Raw genomic sequence first — 18,143 nt, 5'->3', positions numbered from 1 at the left:
ACGTCTCTACAAAAAAACCAATTTCGTTCCTTCTTATGGCTCCATGGTATGTGGGTACCACATCATCTTTATCCATTCCTCTGTTGATGGACATTTAGGTTGTGTCCATGTCCTGGCTATTGTAAATAGTGCTCCAATGAACACTGGGGTGAATGTCTCATTTTGAATTATGGTTTGCTCTGGGTATATGCCCAGTAGTGGGATTACTGGGTCATATGGTACTTCTATTTTCAGTTTTTTAAGGAACCTCCATACTGTTCTCCATAGTGGCTGTATCAATGTACATTCCCACCAACAGTGCAAGAGGGTTGCCTTTTCTCCACATCCTCTCCAGCATTTGTTGTTTGGAGATTTTCTGATGAGGCCCTTTCTAACTGGTGTGAGGTGATACCTCATTGTAGTTTTGATTTGCATTTCTCTAATAATTAGTGATGTTGAGCAGCTTTTCATGTGTTTGTTGGCCACCTGTATGTCTTCTTTGGAGAAATGTCTATTTAGGTCTTCTGCCCATTTTTTGATTTGCTATTTTTTTTTTAATCAAAGCTACTTTTTTTTTTCCTTTATTTTTTAACATCTTTATTGGAGTATAATTGCTTTACAATGGTGTGTTAGTTTCTGCTTTATAACAAAGTGAATCAGCTATACATACACATATATCCCCATATCTCCTCTCTCTTGCATCTCCCTCCCAGACTCCCTATCCCACCCCTCTAGGTGGTCAAAAAGCACGGAGCTGATCTCCCTGTGCTATGCACTTGCTTCCCACTAGCTATCTCTTTTACATTTGTTAGTGTATATATGTCACTGCTACTCTCTCACTTCGTTCCAGCTTACCCTTCCCCCTCCCCGTGTCCTCAAGTCCATTCTCTACATCTGCGTCTTTATTCCTGTCCTGCCCTTGGGTTCATTAGAACCTTTTTTTCTTTTTTTTTTTTTAGATTCCATATATATGTGTTAGCATTCAATATTTTTCTCTTTCTGACTTACTTCACTCGGGATGACAGACTCTAGGTCCATCCACCTCACTACAAATAATTCAATTTCATTTCTTTTTATGGCTGAGTAATATTCCATTGTATATATGTGCCACACCTTCTTTATCCATTCCTCTGTTGATGGACATTTAGGTTGCGTCCATGTTCTGGCTATTGTAAATAGACCTGCAATGAACATTGTGGTACATGACTCTTTTTGAATTATGGTTTTCTCAGGGTATATGCCCAGTAGTGGGATTGCTGGGTCATATGGTAGTTCTAGTTTTAGTTTTTTAAGGAACCTCCATACTGTTCTCCATAGTGGCTGTATCAATTTACATTCCCACCAACACTGCAAGAGGGTTCCCTTTTCTCCACACCGTCTCCAGCATTTATTCTTTGAAGATTTTTTGATGATGGCTATTCTGACTGATGCGAGGTGATACCTCACTGTAGTTCGGATCTGCATTTCTCTAATGATTAGTGATGTTGAGCATCCTTTCATGTGTTTGTTGGCAATCTGTATATCTTCTTTGGAGAAATATCTATTTAGGTCTTCTGCCCACTTTTGGATTGGGTTGTTTGTTTTTTTGATATTGAGCTACATAAGTTGCTTGTAAATTTTGGAGATTAATCCTTTGTCAGTTTCTTCATTTGGAAATATTTTCTCCCATTCTGACAGTTGTCTTTTCATCTTGATTATGGTTTCCTTTGCTGTGCAAAAGCTCTTAAGTTTGATTAGGTTCCATTTGTTGTTTGTTTTTATTTGCATTTCTCTAGGAGGTGGGTCAAAAAGGATCTTGCTGTGATTTATGACATAGAGTGTTCTGCCTATGTTTTCCTCTAAGAGTTTTATAGTGTCTGGCCTTAAATTTAGGTCTTTAATCCATTTTCAGTTTATGTTTGTGTATGGTGTTAGGGAGTGTTCTAATTTCATTCTTTTACATGTAGCTGTCCAGTTTTCCCAGCACCACTTATTGAAGAGACTTTTTCTCCACTGTATATCTTTGCCTCCTTTGTCATAGATTAGTTGACCATAGCTGCATGGGTTTATCTCTGGGCTTTCTATCTTGTTCCATTGATCTATGTTTCTGTTTCTGTGCCAGTACCATACTGTCTTGATTACTGTAGCTTAGTAGTAGAGTCTGAAGTCTGGGAGCCTGATTCCTCCAGCTCCGTTTTTCTTTCTCAAGATTGCTTTGGCTATTCAGGGTTTTTGTATTTCCAAACAAATTGTGAAATTTTTTGTTCTAGTTTTGTGAAAAATGCTATTGGTAGTTTGGTAGGGATTACATTGAATCAGTAGATTGCTTTGGGAATTATAGTCATTTTCACAATGGTGATTATTCCAACCTGAGAACATGGTATATCTCTCCATCTGTTTGTATCATCTTTAATTTCCTTCATTAGTGTCTTATAGTTTTCTGCATACAGGTCTTTTGTCTCCTTAGGTAGATTTATTCCAAGGTATTTTATTCTTTTTGTTGCAGTGGTAAATGAGAGTGTTTCCTAATTTCTCTTTCAAATTTTTCATCATTAGTGTCTAGGAATGCAAGAGATTTCTGTGCATTTATTTTGTATTCTGCTATTTTACCAAATCCATTGATTAGCTTTAGTAGTTTTCTGGTAGCATCTTTAGGATTCTCTATGTATAGTATCATGTCATCTGCAAACAGTGACAGTTTTACTTCTTTTCTGATTTGGATTCCTTTTATTTCTTTTTCTTCTCTGATTGCTGTGGCTAAAACTTCCAAAATTATGTTGAATAATAGTGGTGAGAGTGGGCAACATTGTCTTTTTCCTATCTTAGAGGAAATGGTCTCAGTTTTTCACCATTAAGAATGTTGTTGGCCATGGGTTTGTCATATATTATGTTGAGGTAAGTTCCCTCTATGCCTACTTTCTGGAGGGTTTTTATCATCAATGGGTATTGAATTTTGTCGAAAGCTTTTTCTGCATCTACTGAGATGATCATATGGTTTTTATCCTTCGATTTGTTAATAAGGTGTATCACATTGATTGATTTGCACATATTGAAGAATCCTTGCATTCCTGGGATAAACCCTACTTGATCATGGTGTATGATCATTTTAGTGTGCTGTTGGATTCTGTTTGCTAGTATTTTGTTGAGGACTTTTGCATCTATGTTCATCAGTGATATTGGCCTGTAGTTTTCTCTTTTTGTGACATCTTTGTCTGGTTTTGGTATCAGGGTGATGATGGCCTCGTAGAATGAGTTTGGAAGTGATCCTCCCTCTGCTATATTTTGGAAGAGTTTGAGAAGGATAGGTGTTAGCTCTTCTCTAAATGTTTGATAGAATTCGCCCGTGAAGCCATCTGGTCCTGGGCTTTTGTTTGTTGGAAGATTTTTAATCACAGTCTCAATTTCAGTGCTTGTGATTGGTCTGTGTTTATTTTCTATTTCTTCCTGGCTCAGTCTCGGAAGGTTATGCTTTTCTAAGAATTTGCCCATTTCTTCCAGGGTGTCCATTTTATTGGCATAGAGTTGCTTATAGTAATCTCTCATGATCCTTTGTATTTCTGCATTGTCAGTTGTTATATCTCCTTTTCCATTTCTAATTCTATTGATTTGAGTCTTCTCCCCTTTTTTCTTGATGAGTTTGGCTAATGGTTTATCGATTTTGTTTATCTTCTCAAAGAACCAGCCTTTAGTTTTATTGATCTTTACTACTGTTTCCTTCATTTCTTTTTCATTTATTTCTGATCTGATCTTCATGATTTCTTTTCTTCTGCTAATTTTGGGGTTTTTTTGTTCTTCTTTCTCTAATTGCTTTAGGTGTAACGTTAGGTTGTTTATTGGAGATGTTTCTTGTTTCTTGAGGTAGGACTGTATTGCTATAAACTTCCTTCTTAGAACTGCTGTTGCTACATCCCATAGGTTTTGGGTCGTCGTGTTTTCATTGTCATTTGTTTCTAGGTATTTTTTAATTTCCTCATTGATTTCTTCAGCAATTTCTTGGTTATTTAGTAGTGTATTGTTTAGCCTCCATGTGTTTGTATTTGTTACAGATTTTTTCCCGTATCTGATATCGACTCTCATAGCATTGTTGTCAGAAAAGATACTTGATACTATTTCAATTTTCTTAAATTTACCAAGGCTTGATTTTTGACCCAAGATATGATCTATCCTGGAAAATGTTCTGTGAGCACTTGAGAAGAAAGTGTATTCTGTTGTGTTGGGATGGAATGTCCTATAAATATCAATTAAGTCCATCTTGTTTAATGTACCATTTAAAGCTTGTGTTTCCTTATTTATTTTCATTTAGGATGATCTGTCCATTGGTGAAAGTGGGGTGTTAAAGTCCCCTACTATGATTGTGTTACTGTCGATTTCCCCTTTTATGGCTGTTAGCATTTGCCTTATGTATTGAGGTGCTCCTATGTTGGGTGAATAAATATTTACAATTGTTATATCTTCTTCCTGGATCGATCCCTTGATCATTATGTAGTGTCCTTCTTTGTCTCTTGTAATATTCTTTATTTTAAAGACTATTTTGTCTGATATGAGAATTGCTACTCCAGATTTCTTTTGATTTCCATTTGCATGGAATATCTTTTTCCATCCCCTCACGTTCCATCTGTAGGTGTCACTAGGTGTGAAATGGGGTTCTTTTAGACAGCATATATACGGGTCTTCTTTTTGTATCCATTCAGCCAGTCTATGTCTTTTGGTTGGAACATTTACATTTAAGGTAGTTATCAATATGTATGTTCCTAGTACCATTTTCTAAATTGTTTTGGGTTTATTATTGTAGGTCTTTTCCTTCTCTTGTGTTTCCTGCCTAGAGACGTTCCTTTAGCATTTGTTGTAAAGCTGGTTTGGTGGTGCTGAATTCTCTTAGCTTTTGCTTGTCTGTAAAGGTTTTGATTTCTCTGTCAAATCTGAATGAGATCCTTGCTGGGTAGAGTAATTTTGGTTGTAGGTTTTCCCCTTTCATCACTTTAAATATGTCCTGCCACTCCCTTCTGGCTTGCAGAGTTTCTGTTGAAAGATCAGCTGTTACCCTTATGGGGATTCCCTTGTGTGTTATTTGTTGTTTTTTCCTTGCTGCTTTTAATGTATTTTCTTTGTATTTTATTTTTGATAGTTTGATTAATATGTGTCTTGGCATGTTTCTCCTTGGATTTACCCTGTATGGGATTCTCTGCTCTTCCTGTACTTGATTGACTATTTCCTTTCCCGTATTAGGGAAGTTTTCAACTATAATCTCTTCAAATTTTCTCTCAGTCCCTTTCTTTTTCTCTTCTTCTTCTGGCACCCCTATAATTCGAATGTTGCTGTGTTTCATGTTGTTCCAACGGTCTGTGAAACTGTCCTCAATTCTTTTCATTCTTTTTTCTTTATTCTGCTCTTCTGTAGTTATTTCCACTGTTTTATCTTCCATGTGCCGTATCCATTCTTCTGCCTCAGTTATTCTGCTATTTTTTCCTTCTAGAGAATTTTTCATTTCATTTTTTGTGTTGTTCATCGTTGCTTGTTTGCTCTTTAGTTCTTCTAGGTCCTTGTTAAACGTTTCTTGTATTTTCTCCATTCTGTTTCCCAGATTTTGGATCATCTTTACTATCATTACTCTGAATTCTTTTTTAGGTAGATTGCCTATTTCCTCTTCATATGTTTGGTTTGGTGGGTTTTTACCTTGCTCCTTCATGTGCTGTGTGTTTCTGTGTCTTCTCATTTTGCTTAACTCACTGTTTTTGGGGTCTCCTTTTTGCAGGCTGCAGGTTCATAGTTCCCGTTGTTTTTGGTGTCTGCCCCCAGTGGCTAAGGTTGGTTCAGTGGGTTGTGTAGGCTTCCTGGTGGAGGGGACTGGTACCTGTGTTCTGGTGGATGAAGCTGGATCTTGTCTTTCTGATGGGCAGACCGCGTCCGGTGGTATGTTTTGGGGTGTCTGTGACCTCATTATGATTTTAGGCAGCCTCTCTGCTAACAGGTGGGGTTGTGTTCCTGTCTTGCTAGTTGTTTGGCATAGGGTGTCCAGCACTGTAGCTTGCTGGTTGTTGAGTGGGTCTTAGCGTTGAGATGGAGATCTCTCCGAGAACTTTAGCCATTTGACATTATGTGGAGCCAGGGGGGTGTCTGGTGGACCAATGTTCTGAACTCGGCTCTCCCTCCTCAGAGGCACAGGCCTGACACCCGGCCAGAGCACCAAGACCCTGTCAGCCACACGGCTGCTAGTGTTGGAGGGTCTCCTGCAGAGGCAGTGGTTGGCTGTGGCTTACCATGGGGACAAGGACACTGGCAGCAGAAGTTCTAGGAAGTACTCCTTGGCATGATCCCTCCCAGAGTCTGCCATTAGCCCCCTCAGACCTAGGTTTCTGTTTTATGGGATAAAATTTTCAACATGTAGTTAAAGCTGGTCTTCCTAAAGTCAGGCCGCCTGCAGCAGCAGCTTTTTCCAGCCCCTCTTCCAAGCCTAATCAAAGCTATTTTTAAAGGATAGTTCTGCTTAGTATGGGCAAATGGCTCGTTTTTCTGCCAAAGAATCCATTTACCATGAAATATTGGAATCAAATACCTTAACCTGTGCTTAAAGACCTATATTACCAAAAAAGGAATAGTTATTTTTTCCTTTTTCCTTAATCCTTTTTCATAATCCTCACCACCTGATAAAACTCTAAGCTTCCAAAGAGAATGTACAGTAAATGGTGCAAATTTTAACCTTTCCTTTTGCTTTCATTTAATGCTTCAGAGGGGTCAAAATAACAATGGGGCCAGATGTTTTTAAATGTTTTTGTTAATGTGATACAATTATTCAGTATATAAATGTGATATTTAGTTCATCACCCTGTAATCTTTCTATACCACTCCTGTTTTCTTCTCATCTCAACAGACTGCTAGGAAAGTCTTGTAAATTATCCCCTAAACCATTAGGAAGTAATATACTGTAAATGTACTATTTTCTCCAAAGAATACATATTTAAAGATTCCACCTGAGGTAGAATTTTTTTTTTCTCAAAGTCAACATACATTAGATTTTAACACAAGTAGGGTTGAATGTTGAACTGTTGAACATTCTGAAGTCCTTTCAAAGTCTGTTCTATGCACAGCCTTGACCTTTCCCTGTGCTGTTGTTTTAGTATCTCCTATTGTAAAGAAGTGTCTCACAGGCTTTATCTGTTTCTGCTTTCTTTCCTCCAATTTAAAAGTGTATTTTCATTAGACTGAGGAAAATACAATAAAGAAAACCTGATAGATAAAAATTAAGAAATATATTACTAGTTGCTATTATAGAATTACAAACATTGTCTTATATTTGTATAAGATTTTACAGAATAAACTAGGTGTTTTTCATTGATTATACTTCCTAGAGGAACTATAAATTGGAGTCGGTGATGATTTGGGGCGAGAAAATCAAATTGGCAAAAGGTATCAAGAATACTAAAACAAATTTCATATTGCTTGATTGCATAATTCTAAAGAGATTACATTATTGCAAAAACTGTAGATCACAGACATACATGGCAAAAACAAAGTGTAAAACTCTTAGTTGACTTTAGACTATTAAAAATAGAGACAGGGTTTAGTAAAAAATTTAGATATTAACAGCCATTAAAATTTTTATTTGTGATAAAATTTTAATGGCATAGAAAAATACTAATGATATATCAATTTTTAAATTGTGGGGAAATGTATCTGGAAAGAAATGCTCTGGAAGTAAATATAACAAAATACTAAAAGAGCTGGTTCATTGGTGTTCTGCTTCTTTAAACTTATAGATACTTGTCACATATATTTTTCAATGCATATATCTGTTACCTATATTACCAGAAATAAATTTAAAATAACTATTTGCAAATAATTTCAAATTTCATTTAATATTTTATAGCACTTCACCAGTTAAGCAAGGCAGGGAGAATAATTTTCCATTTTATAGTTGAGAAGAATTGGGTAAATTCCCAATAGGAGTAGCTTGAAATAAAACCCAGATCCTCCAAAGCCAGCTTTAATGCTTCTTCTATGATATCATACTAGAAGGATACAGGAAATAATATATGTGAATATTCCAAGAGCTTTTCACAATGATTGTAATCCAAGTTGTTATTAATACCATTGTTTAATTTATTTGATCTTCTTTATAAATTCCTAATTCCAATTGAGAGAAAAATAAATGTATGAGATCAGACAAATGTTAATAAAAATGGATACCAAAGTCAAATGTGTCAGAAATAAAAACTCATAGTTATCAATACATCTATGTTTCATTTATTATGCTAGCATGGATTAGAAGAAAATCTAAAACTCTTTTGTTTTACTTTAGAAAAATACTGAACATGGTACTCAAATGTAAGAAAGAGGGGAGTCATACTGAGAATATTAATAATGACTAAATGTGAAAAAAGTCCATAAGGTAAGACACAAAGGGTAAAGAAAGATAAATAGACTTGATAAATAACCCGTAGGCTTTTAATTAAATAATCTATTTCAATCAGTGAGAAATTAAAGTAGAAACTAATACTTTTATAACTATTTATTTAGGGTTACTTACAGAGCATAATTAGGAGACTAACGCCATCAATAAGATTAAAGAGCCAGGTTCTTTTCCAGAAGCACACACCACTCTATCAGTTGACACAATTTAACTCCTGTACATCCACTCTCTAGCCAGTTGTGCTGGCCTTTTCCCCTTATCCAGCAGACTTACAGCTGGCGCCAGATAGTGAGCAACTTTAGTGCAGAGATAGCTCTATTCAGCTTTGCATGTGTAGAACCTAACACAGTGCTCAACAGTGTTCGCGCATGTGTTTTTGCATGTGGAATCCAACTCATTTCAATAGCCTGAACCAAATCAGCTGAACGGTTATATTTATTATATAGAAAAAATGCATACTACACCCCCAAACTAATTAAATGATTTGGGAGATTATCTGCACTACCAGATAACTTACGCTACCAGTTAAAATATCTCATTTTTTAAATGTTGGTAATTTTAATAAGTGCAAAACATTATGTAGGCTAAAGAAAACACATCAACAGAGCATATTTGACACACAGGCTCCTGGTTTATGACCTCTGGTTTAACGATTTGATTACTGTATTGTTGCACATATAATTGAGGTATTCCTGAAAAGTCATATAATTTGACTACTAAATTAATATCAAGGACAGTTTACTGATTAAAGAAAACTAAATAGAAAGAAGAACAAAGCTGGACTATGTATGCTATGCTATTATTCCATACTCATAACTTCACAATTGCCAAGCATTTCGCAAACTCCATTTATTATCAAAAAGAAAATATCAAAGCCCAGAGGTTGAGAATAGAATAATAAGTATAACCATTATAAACTTTACTTTAAATGAGGTATAACTAAGGTTAGGTTACAAGTTCAAGTTGTTCCTCTATGTATGCAAATGAATGATTGTATTTCTAAATGATGACTAACTAGCCAATTATAGTCACTAGAAAGTTCTGTCGTAACTGACATTTTAAATAAAGCATTCAGCTAAGAAAACCAAAATTTCAACCTAATTTTAATCACTTTAGCTATTCAGAATTCTGTTAATCAAGTAGGAAAAAAATTGTCTTTAACACCTAGAATGATTTATCTGTTTGTATGAATGTGAGAAAAATGATCACATCCTCCAGTAATAGATTACAAGTACAAAGAAAGTTCACATTACAGCTATGCTGATGAAAATTACCTGCAGGCTGTTACAACAGAGCCAGTGAATTAATTAACCTTTTGCCATAAGAATCTAGAAACTTCAGCAAAGACTGAGCTTTCTCTTTCTCTTGCTCCAGCTCTCTTAACATTGAAACACTGCTCCTTCACAGTGAAATACTGTGCAGTTACTAAGGCAAACAAATAAAATATACTCAGATTTCATAATCTCTCCATGTTATTACAATAAAATCACATAAACTGTGATGAAAATATAGCAATTTGGATGTTTCCTCTTTTGCTTTAGTTAATGAAAGATGAGAAATAATGGTAGATTTCTATGTAGATCTTTACTTTTATGAATAAGATGAGCAATTTCTTACTATAAATGTTGGCTAGCTCTTAATTATTTACCTTTTGACTCTGTGAGAAGATAAAGTTTAAAAAAGTATGTCTTTTGCCAATGTGTTAAAAAAATAAGTATGCACATGCAATCTTTTAAACCTCTTTTTCAAATAAATAACATATTGTCTATATTTGAGTGTATTGGTCATGTATTTTGATAATTTTCACTTGGGATCTGAAGCTGAAAAATTATCTAACACTAAATGAAACCATGATCTAAGAAAATAGGATTTCTAACAAACAATGGTAATATGAGCCATTGTATTTCCTCAAGTTGTTAGAGGCAAGGATCAATAATACAAGGTGAATGTGAAGATGACAGCAAGAGTTAAGGACTGCTAAATTACACTCCAAATATTGACATAATAATTTTGCATCCTTACGCAACTGTTTGGAACTACATGTTATTTTCTCTTTGATGTAGTTAATGTATCCTTAAGAGGGTTAACAGTCCCAATACTTAATTGTCCAATAACAAGCATTTAGAGCTGTTCACTTCCATTAGGCAATTTTTTGAGCTAGTTTTAATTAATTATTATATAATTAGTCTTGCCAATGGATAAGTCATTCTCTCAGTAGGCTAGGAGACATTCTTGTCTAGATAATGGGTTATATATATTGTTTTAGAATGTTAGGGTACTTCTTTATTGTTCCAACCAAATGATGATTTACCAAATTCATCTTTAAAGAGCTAAACTAGTGAACTCCCTCCCCAAGTATTGTTCAGGAAATCAATTTTTGGTTGCAGGCAAGAGGTACACAATAATATGTTAAAATAAGAAGGTGATAATTTTATGTTAATAAAGTAGATAATGCTTATCTAGACAACTAAATATTTATATGATAGTTCTTATTTTGTATTAAGGGCAAACACATATTTTAAACATAAATATTTCAAATTAAGTAGCTTTTTAAATAATTTGGAACAAACAATAAATCCTTCATAATTGTTCATATATTAAAATTTTCCAAATGGATCTTTCTTTTGTATCTATAGGGAAGATAGCTCTTTAAGGTTGGTAAATTTAAAATATTTACTAAAACATTTTTGGTTATACCTCTGTTATAAATTATATTACATTTACCTGAAGTATCAAGGTTAACACATACCTGTCACATAGAAAATTCACAATACATATATTTTGAATATAAGAATACACAATTTTGAAAAAATTGGCACTTCTTCCAGTACTTAATTTGTCTGTGCAATTTAAATTAGATTTAAGATTGTCATTGATTCTTAGATGATCATGTAAAACATGATAATACATATATGCATATGAATAAAAAGTATGTCTTCAAAAGTCTAAAAAATGAGCATACAAATTGATAATATTCCTTAATTATTATAGGAATACACATGCTATGCTTTGGAAGATATGCTCTACATACCTAACAGGTAATGTTCTGTCTCCTTTCCTTCTATCCATTTCTCTTTGGGGAACAGGATACCAACGGAAATTCAGTTTCCAGTTAAAACCCCCATAAGTCATGTCTGACCCAGCCATATATTCAAAGGTATCATCACTAATCACATCAATGATGGGGCATACAACTGTTTTCCTGCAGAAAAATTAAAATCAGTTTATATATAAATAATAATTTAAATGTTACCTTAGCTTCTTTAAACTTAATATAGCTGATATGTTGAAATATAATTATTTTATGACTTTAATTTTCCTTTATTTTCATGTTATCCTTTTTCTCTGTAAAATTACTTCCTTTTACTGCATCTTACTTCAGTCTACTTTTATTCTATCATGTATAATCTAATCAAATATACTAATTGATCTTCAAACTGACTTTCAAATGCATTCTAAATACTAACTCAGCAGGATAAACGTGTTCTATTTTTCATAAAACCTCCACTCACAGCATGATTAGTAGAGCTGCTTTGATATTATGCATCATTTTAGCTATAGACCACTGAAAAGCAACAGCATGCAGGGAGTGAAGAATGAATGATGGCAAATTAGATCTGGTAGTTTGACTCTCAAAGGCGATAGGTAAGTTTAAAGAGATAGTTCAGAGAAAAATCTTCATAGAAAAACAACCAAATGAAAATCCAAGAAGCAATGATAAAAATCATGATCATCAGTATAAGTAAATATTTCCTATGAATGACATTAGTGTCATGACAATTTCTGAGTGAATTGTCCTAGACTTATAGTTTACACTAAAATTTAAAAAAAAACAAGTTTACACTAACAATCTACATATTTTAAGATGGGAAAAGATAAGCAACTTCAGTTTCTGGTGTTTCATGACCCATTTTTTCTTAAAGTAAGAGGAAGAGCCAGGATATTTGGTTTTTTTTTTAATTTTATTGAAATATAGTTGATTTACAATGTGTTAATTTCTGCTGTACAGCAAAGTGATTCAGTTATACATATACAGATTTGATACTCTTGATGGTGGCTTTTTAGGGTAAGGAACTTTTCACTGTGGGAGATCATTAGGTACTCTTTTAATCCATGCTGTGCTTTCTCCAGTCTTCCCCTACTCCAGGCTTATATGTTTTATTATGGGATCAACCTTTTGTCATCGCCACAGTAAATGTTCAAACAACTGTGCCTTGTTTGTAGCTAATTCCTAAGAGTAGAGCTTCCTTTTCATATAAGATAGAAGGTAAACATACAATTGAATCACCCATAGATGTGGAAAGCAAGGACATGCTGTCCATTATTTATTATGGTTTTGTAACACCAGCATCACCAACACTCATTTTCTATTAGGTCTTATATGCCACACAATTGGCCAACACGTGGAGTTCTCTGAAATTAATAGATTTAATTTAGCCTTGGAAAAGCTTCTTGGTAACTTTGGCCCTTATAAAAGCAATATCTTTCTCTCTTTCTTCATTACATTTAATAATTTAAATTATAGAGAGATGAAATTAGATCTAATAACCTTGAATAGGACCTTATTATCTAGTTATGGCAACTTTAGAATATATAAGCAGGACAAGGCATTAGAGTTCACTATATGCAAATACAACCTAAATATGTTGTTAGATGAAAAAATAAATGATCCATTCATGACCATAGTGAAACAACATTATATTAAAAACTCACGAAGTTGAATACGAAACACATGTTTTAAAAAGCAGCATAATGTATGAAAAGCTGCCAGGAAATGAATTTAAGATGTTCTAAGTTCATTTTACTTTGCCAGCCTTACCTTCCTGTGCATACTGTACAATACACAGAATGGAAAAATGTTATTAGCCATATATTAGACTCAGTTGACTAAAAGGTTCCCACTGATTTCTTCAACTGCTATGGTTCATTTTACTGACAACTTCTATCCATCTTCCTGGCAAGTACCAAATCCTGCCATTTATGTGATACAGCTGCACTAGCTCACACTAAGCAGCCCCTGTCTTGGAAGCTTAATTAAAAACTTCAATTCTAAAAAGACCTTTCTACTGTAGGTGAAATGACTATGCAAGCAAGGTGTTATGCAATGCTTTGTTACTATATCAGACAGCAATCAGCATAGCTGTCTTCGTTAGGCGCTTAGGAATGATACTCATTTACCACCCATGTTTACGAGTATCTGCAAAAAACCCACTTCATACCGTCATCATCAGAAAGAATTTCAGCTAACTATGAGGGTTCTTAATTTCTATATTCTTCAACTTTTCAGGTTTCATAATATGTCTGTACAAAAGGACAATATTATTTAAATAATTAAACATTCTTACAGCTGTGCTTTCTATGCTTTTTTTTTCTTTAAATCCCGATTTCATTTCAGTGGGGTGCATGAGTGTGAGTTTATTTTTAAGATCTTCAGGGTGGCTTTGGACTAGACTTTGAATAAGGGCACTGACGTAGTAGAGGGAAGACTGTTCTGGGAGTGGGAAGAACTAAACTGTTGTTCCCATCACTTCCAATAACTGGGACAAGTTATTTAACTCATTTGTTCCTCCCTCTTATTGAATACAGACAAGAATACCTTTATTACCTACCTCACAGGGTGATGGTGAAGACAAAGGTGCTTTGAAAATGTATTTTATAAAATATGATACTATTTTTGATTGGACTGATTTCCGTCACCTATAAAATGAATATTCAGCACATCTTTACTATTTGAATTGTTTGACTATTTCTTAATCAAATATTCAGGTTCAGCATAAATAAGCCAAGATCTTTATTAAATACGGAGTAGGGGGCCTACTTTTTTAAAAGCTAGGAAATAAACATTCTGAAAATAGCAACTTGGAAGAAAAGTTTTGATGGACAGCTGAAAATGTCCTAACAGGTTCAGTCAAAACCCAGACAGACATAACACATAATTCTTACCTGTCTTCCTTTATTCTTGCCAGCAAGGGCTCCAACCATCCTAACGTGCATTCACAGTGTGCATCGAGAAAAGTTATGACCTGTCCTTTTGAAGCAGCTGCTCCTCGAAGGCGGGCACGTATTAACCCAGAGCGCTCTTCCATTCTAATAATTTTTACCGGCACTTCTAAATTTTTCACATAATTATCTAATGTCAACTTGAGAAAATCTGTAATGTGCAATAAGAATTTATAAAGTTTTGAAACTGTTTTAAGACAGAGAAGAGATACTACTACCCAGATGGAAATTCAACACGCAGAAATGGTGGTAAACTCCTATCAACATTTTTTGCATTGTACAAAATAAAGATGTAGAGATTTCATCAGTGAATTAGTATACAGTTCATTATGACTCTGTCACTTGGCTGACAAGGATAAGGATATACTAGGAAGTTAATATACCAGAATCTAATTTAGAAACTGGGCCACATTGGCAAATGCAATCTCCTTAATTATAAGTTACTTTTCTTTTACCTACACTAAAAAAAATAAAAAGACAAATATCCATGAAGTCATATAAATGCTCAGTCATAAGATCAACTGAGCTTGGAAAAAAAAGAAACACTTATGAAAGTCATTTTGGCTGATTCCTTAGGTTAGTAAGAACCATGCAATCATGAGATAAACAAAGAATTAGTTACTTGTTTCTGGAGTTGGTATATTAACGAAAATTTGATAGGTGGTTACAGAGTTAGTATAATTACAAGGAAAATACAGATCATTGCCCATTTATCTTTTTGAACACAGTAAAGCTTTCTAATTAAAAAAATATACAAAAAAAATATTTGTACCTCTTTCACTGGCATCATCTACCAAGATGACCTCAGAGAGTAGATAGTGTGGAGAACGATTTATAACACTGTAAACAGTTCTAAGGAGAGTGCTCCAAGCTTCATTATGAAATACAATGACTACACTTGTATTTGGAAGTTCATCAGGGTAGACCTTTGTCTTGCATCTGGAAGAGAGGAAAGAAGAGGGACATGCTAAGAAGTTCATTTTTCATTCTGATCATTGTAATAAAAATATCCATTATGACACAACTTTAGACTTGAAAGCCCCTTACTACAGAAACATTTTATGATTATCTAAAATTATTTTCCTTTTAATATTTGCTGTGAGTAATCACTCGGCACTTTGAAAATTAAATATGCATACTTATTAATATTATTTTAACTGATTTTATTTTTGACTAATTTTACATTAACTCCAGGGAACAAGGAGGCATGATTTACACAAGTCTAAGAAAGCTAAAATAGCATTCTGAGTCTATCAATAGAAGACCAGGTACAACAGGGACAGATGAATTCACTTAGTAGATATAACTGTCTTCTTTGTTTAGAAAAAGAATTATTGTTTAACTCAAAAAGTCTTAAGAACATAAAAAGGCATATGTTCACAGGGTTTTGAAGCTTGTAAAACTGAAATGATTTTTTCTATTCTAAAATCTAGTCACGTATGCTTTCTATTCTGTTTGAGAATGCCATAATTCATGTCTACTTTGAGGTAAAGATTTAGGGGCAAGGATACACTTTACAGATTCTCAATGAGTACTATACAATCAAAATCAGAGATTATGAAAGGGTATAGGCTACCAGAACATCTCAAACTTTAATGTGCAGAGGAATTGCCTAGGGATTTGTTAAAATGCAGATTCTGGTTCAGAAGATCTGGGGTGCAGCCTGAGAATATGCAGCTTTTAAAAAGTTTCCAGGTGATTCAGATGCTTCTGATCACTGGAGCACACTATTTAGTAAGAGGTTACATCATAATTGTTATTACTTTTAGAACTTGATATTTTGAGAAAAACTTTTAATTTTGCTTATAAGTTAAAAGAACTCCAGATTTTACTTTTCAAGCCATCAATTGAAAAAGGTACATTTTGATAAATAACATGCAGCATGTTCTAGGTGGTCACCCCAAATTTAACATGCAGATGGCTCTCACCCATATCAACTTTCAACATTTAGACATTTCTGTCACGTAATGTTAAATCACCGTGATTACAGAATATTAAAAAAAGAATGTCACTGGGTATCCAGAACAGGAATAGACGTTTATTCACCTTAGGTTATTTTTTCCTGTAAAATATTCTAAAGAGCTAGAAAATTAAAATAATTCCATAAAGTAAAATGAACCAGATACACCCTCCCACCAATAAATGACCTAATCTATGACACAAAACTAGCATCGTTAAAATTAGTCTCCTTCACAGGTGAGTGAAAAAAAATCCACTAAAGTGTGGGCATCAAAGGCATGTAATAAAACAAATACTGACTGCATGCCTGCTGAGATTTTAATCATCTTTTAAAACAGTGTAAAATATCACCTACTCAGTGAAGTGCTCTGCAATATAGCAAGATAAGAATGTGCATGTGTCTAACCATAACATTTTTTCAGCATATATTTATTTGAATAACATTCATTAAGCAGACACACTATATAGGACACTGTGTATATAAGAAAAATCAAAATGTAGGGGGTGAAAAGTAGGTTGATTCATAGTCATCTCTTCCCATTCTGGTAGCAAGATTCAAATGGTTTCTATATGCTTCACCATCATTTGACTTGTGCCTCCAGGCAGTTCATCACTAAATGAACTTAGAAAGCTGTCTTGGCATATATACACTACCAAATGTAAAATAGATAACTAGTGGGAAGCAGCTGCATAGCACAGGGAGATCAGCTCGGTGCTTTGTGACCACCTAGAGGGGCGGGATGGGGAGGGTGGGAGGGAGGGAGATGCAAGAGGGAAGAGAAATGGGAACATATTGTATATGTATAACTGATTCACTTTGTTATAAAGCAGAAGCTAACACACCATTGTAAGGCAATTATACTTCAATAAAGATGTTTAAAAAAAAAAAAAAGAAAGAAAGAAAGCTGTCTTGGTAAGTCAGAAAGGTTCTTGCCATGATTTTCCTCAAACCTCCATTCTTCTGTCTCAGCAAAACACCCCCTTCACTTTCAGCATGCTGAACAAAATGTATCATAAAGATAATCACTATCATCAATAAAGAAGTAAAGCTGGAAAAGCAGGCTGAAATCTGTCCAACAGTCAACAAATACTGGTTTAACCCAAGGATAACAGTCTATAAAGTCTACTTAGTATCATTTGGATACAAATCATTTCTTTTAAATTAAATCTCTCACATGTTACACTAAGTGCTAATAAAGAAAAAATGCATGAGATATTAACTTAGATAAATCATTTAAAATATCGAAATAAAAGCAGACATTTGGATCCAGCTTCTTAAACTATTTCCAGCATGCTTTATTTTTGTGGTTAAAAAAAGTCCACTCACAAATGTTAATTTTATATTCATAATATGTGACAAAGTTCTAATGAACTAATTTACTATTAATGTAGCTATTTTGCTTACTTAAGAGAAAACTTCCACCATGTCATTATTTAATGTAGCATAAAAATAAAATGTGGCTAATATGTTATTAATTCTTCCTCTTCCTCCTATGTAAACTGTTATTTAGCAAAGAAAACTTTGTATAATAATAAAATAATTCATAGGATAATTCTTGTTACACAAATTAATCATTTTCTATGTCAGTTTACCCAGTTATCTTAAGTGCATAGATACGTATGAACAAGAGTTTTTATTTTCATGGTTTTTAATGGATTTGTGACACACTGAACTTGAATTATTGCCTGTAATACATCAAACCTATTGTTTCACCTAGGGTTAGATACATCATGATTTTATGTTCCACTAGGAAAGAAAAATGTTTCACTAGGAAAAATTTTACGTTCCACTAGAAAAATGTTGTCAAATAAACTAAAA

At 34.0% G+C, this 18,143-nt stretch overlaps 1 protein-coding gene across 7 annotated transcripts in view; it reads right to left on the bottom strand.

The window, feature by feature from the left end:
* Positions 1 to 18,143, bottom strand: part of GALNT13 (polypeptide N-acetylgalactosaminyltransferase 13) — a 550,270-nt gene that overhangs the window by 214,803 nt on the left and 317,324 nt on the right. For 6 of the 7 annotated variants that reach the window (XM_059927894.1, XM_059927896.1, XM_059927892.1 and 3 more), the window contains 3 exons: positions 15,138 to 15,304; positions 14,309 to 14,516; positions 11,397 to 11,567 (listed from right to left, as the gene is read on the bottom strand). In XM_059927894.1, coding sequence (XP_059783877.1) covers positions 11,397 to 11,567; positions 14,309 to 14,516; positions 15,138 to 15,304 — 546 coding nt within the window. The remainder of the gene's footprint in view (positions 1 to 11,396; positions 11,568 to 14,308; positions 14,517 to 15,137; positions 15,305 to 18,143) is intronic. The other variant, XM_059927898.1, reaches the window with a different exon arrangement.

Source organism: Balaenoptera ricei, chromosome 7 (genome assembly GCF_028023285.1).
Source record: "Balaenoptera ricei isolate mBalRic1 chromosome 7, mBalRic1.hap2, whole genome shotgun sequence".
In the NCBI taxonomy this organism is placed as follows: domain Eukaryota; kingdom Metazoa; phylum Chordata; class Mammalia; order Artiodactyla; family Balaenopteridae; genus Balaenoptera; species Balaenoptera ricei.
This window is presented reverse-complemented; position numbering and strand designations above follow the sequence as displayed.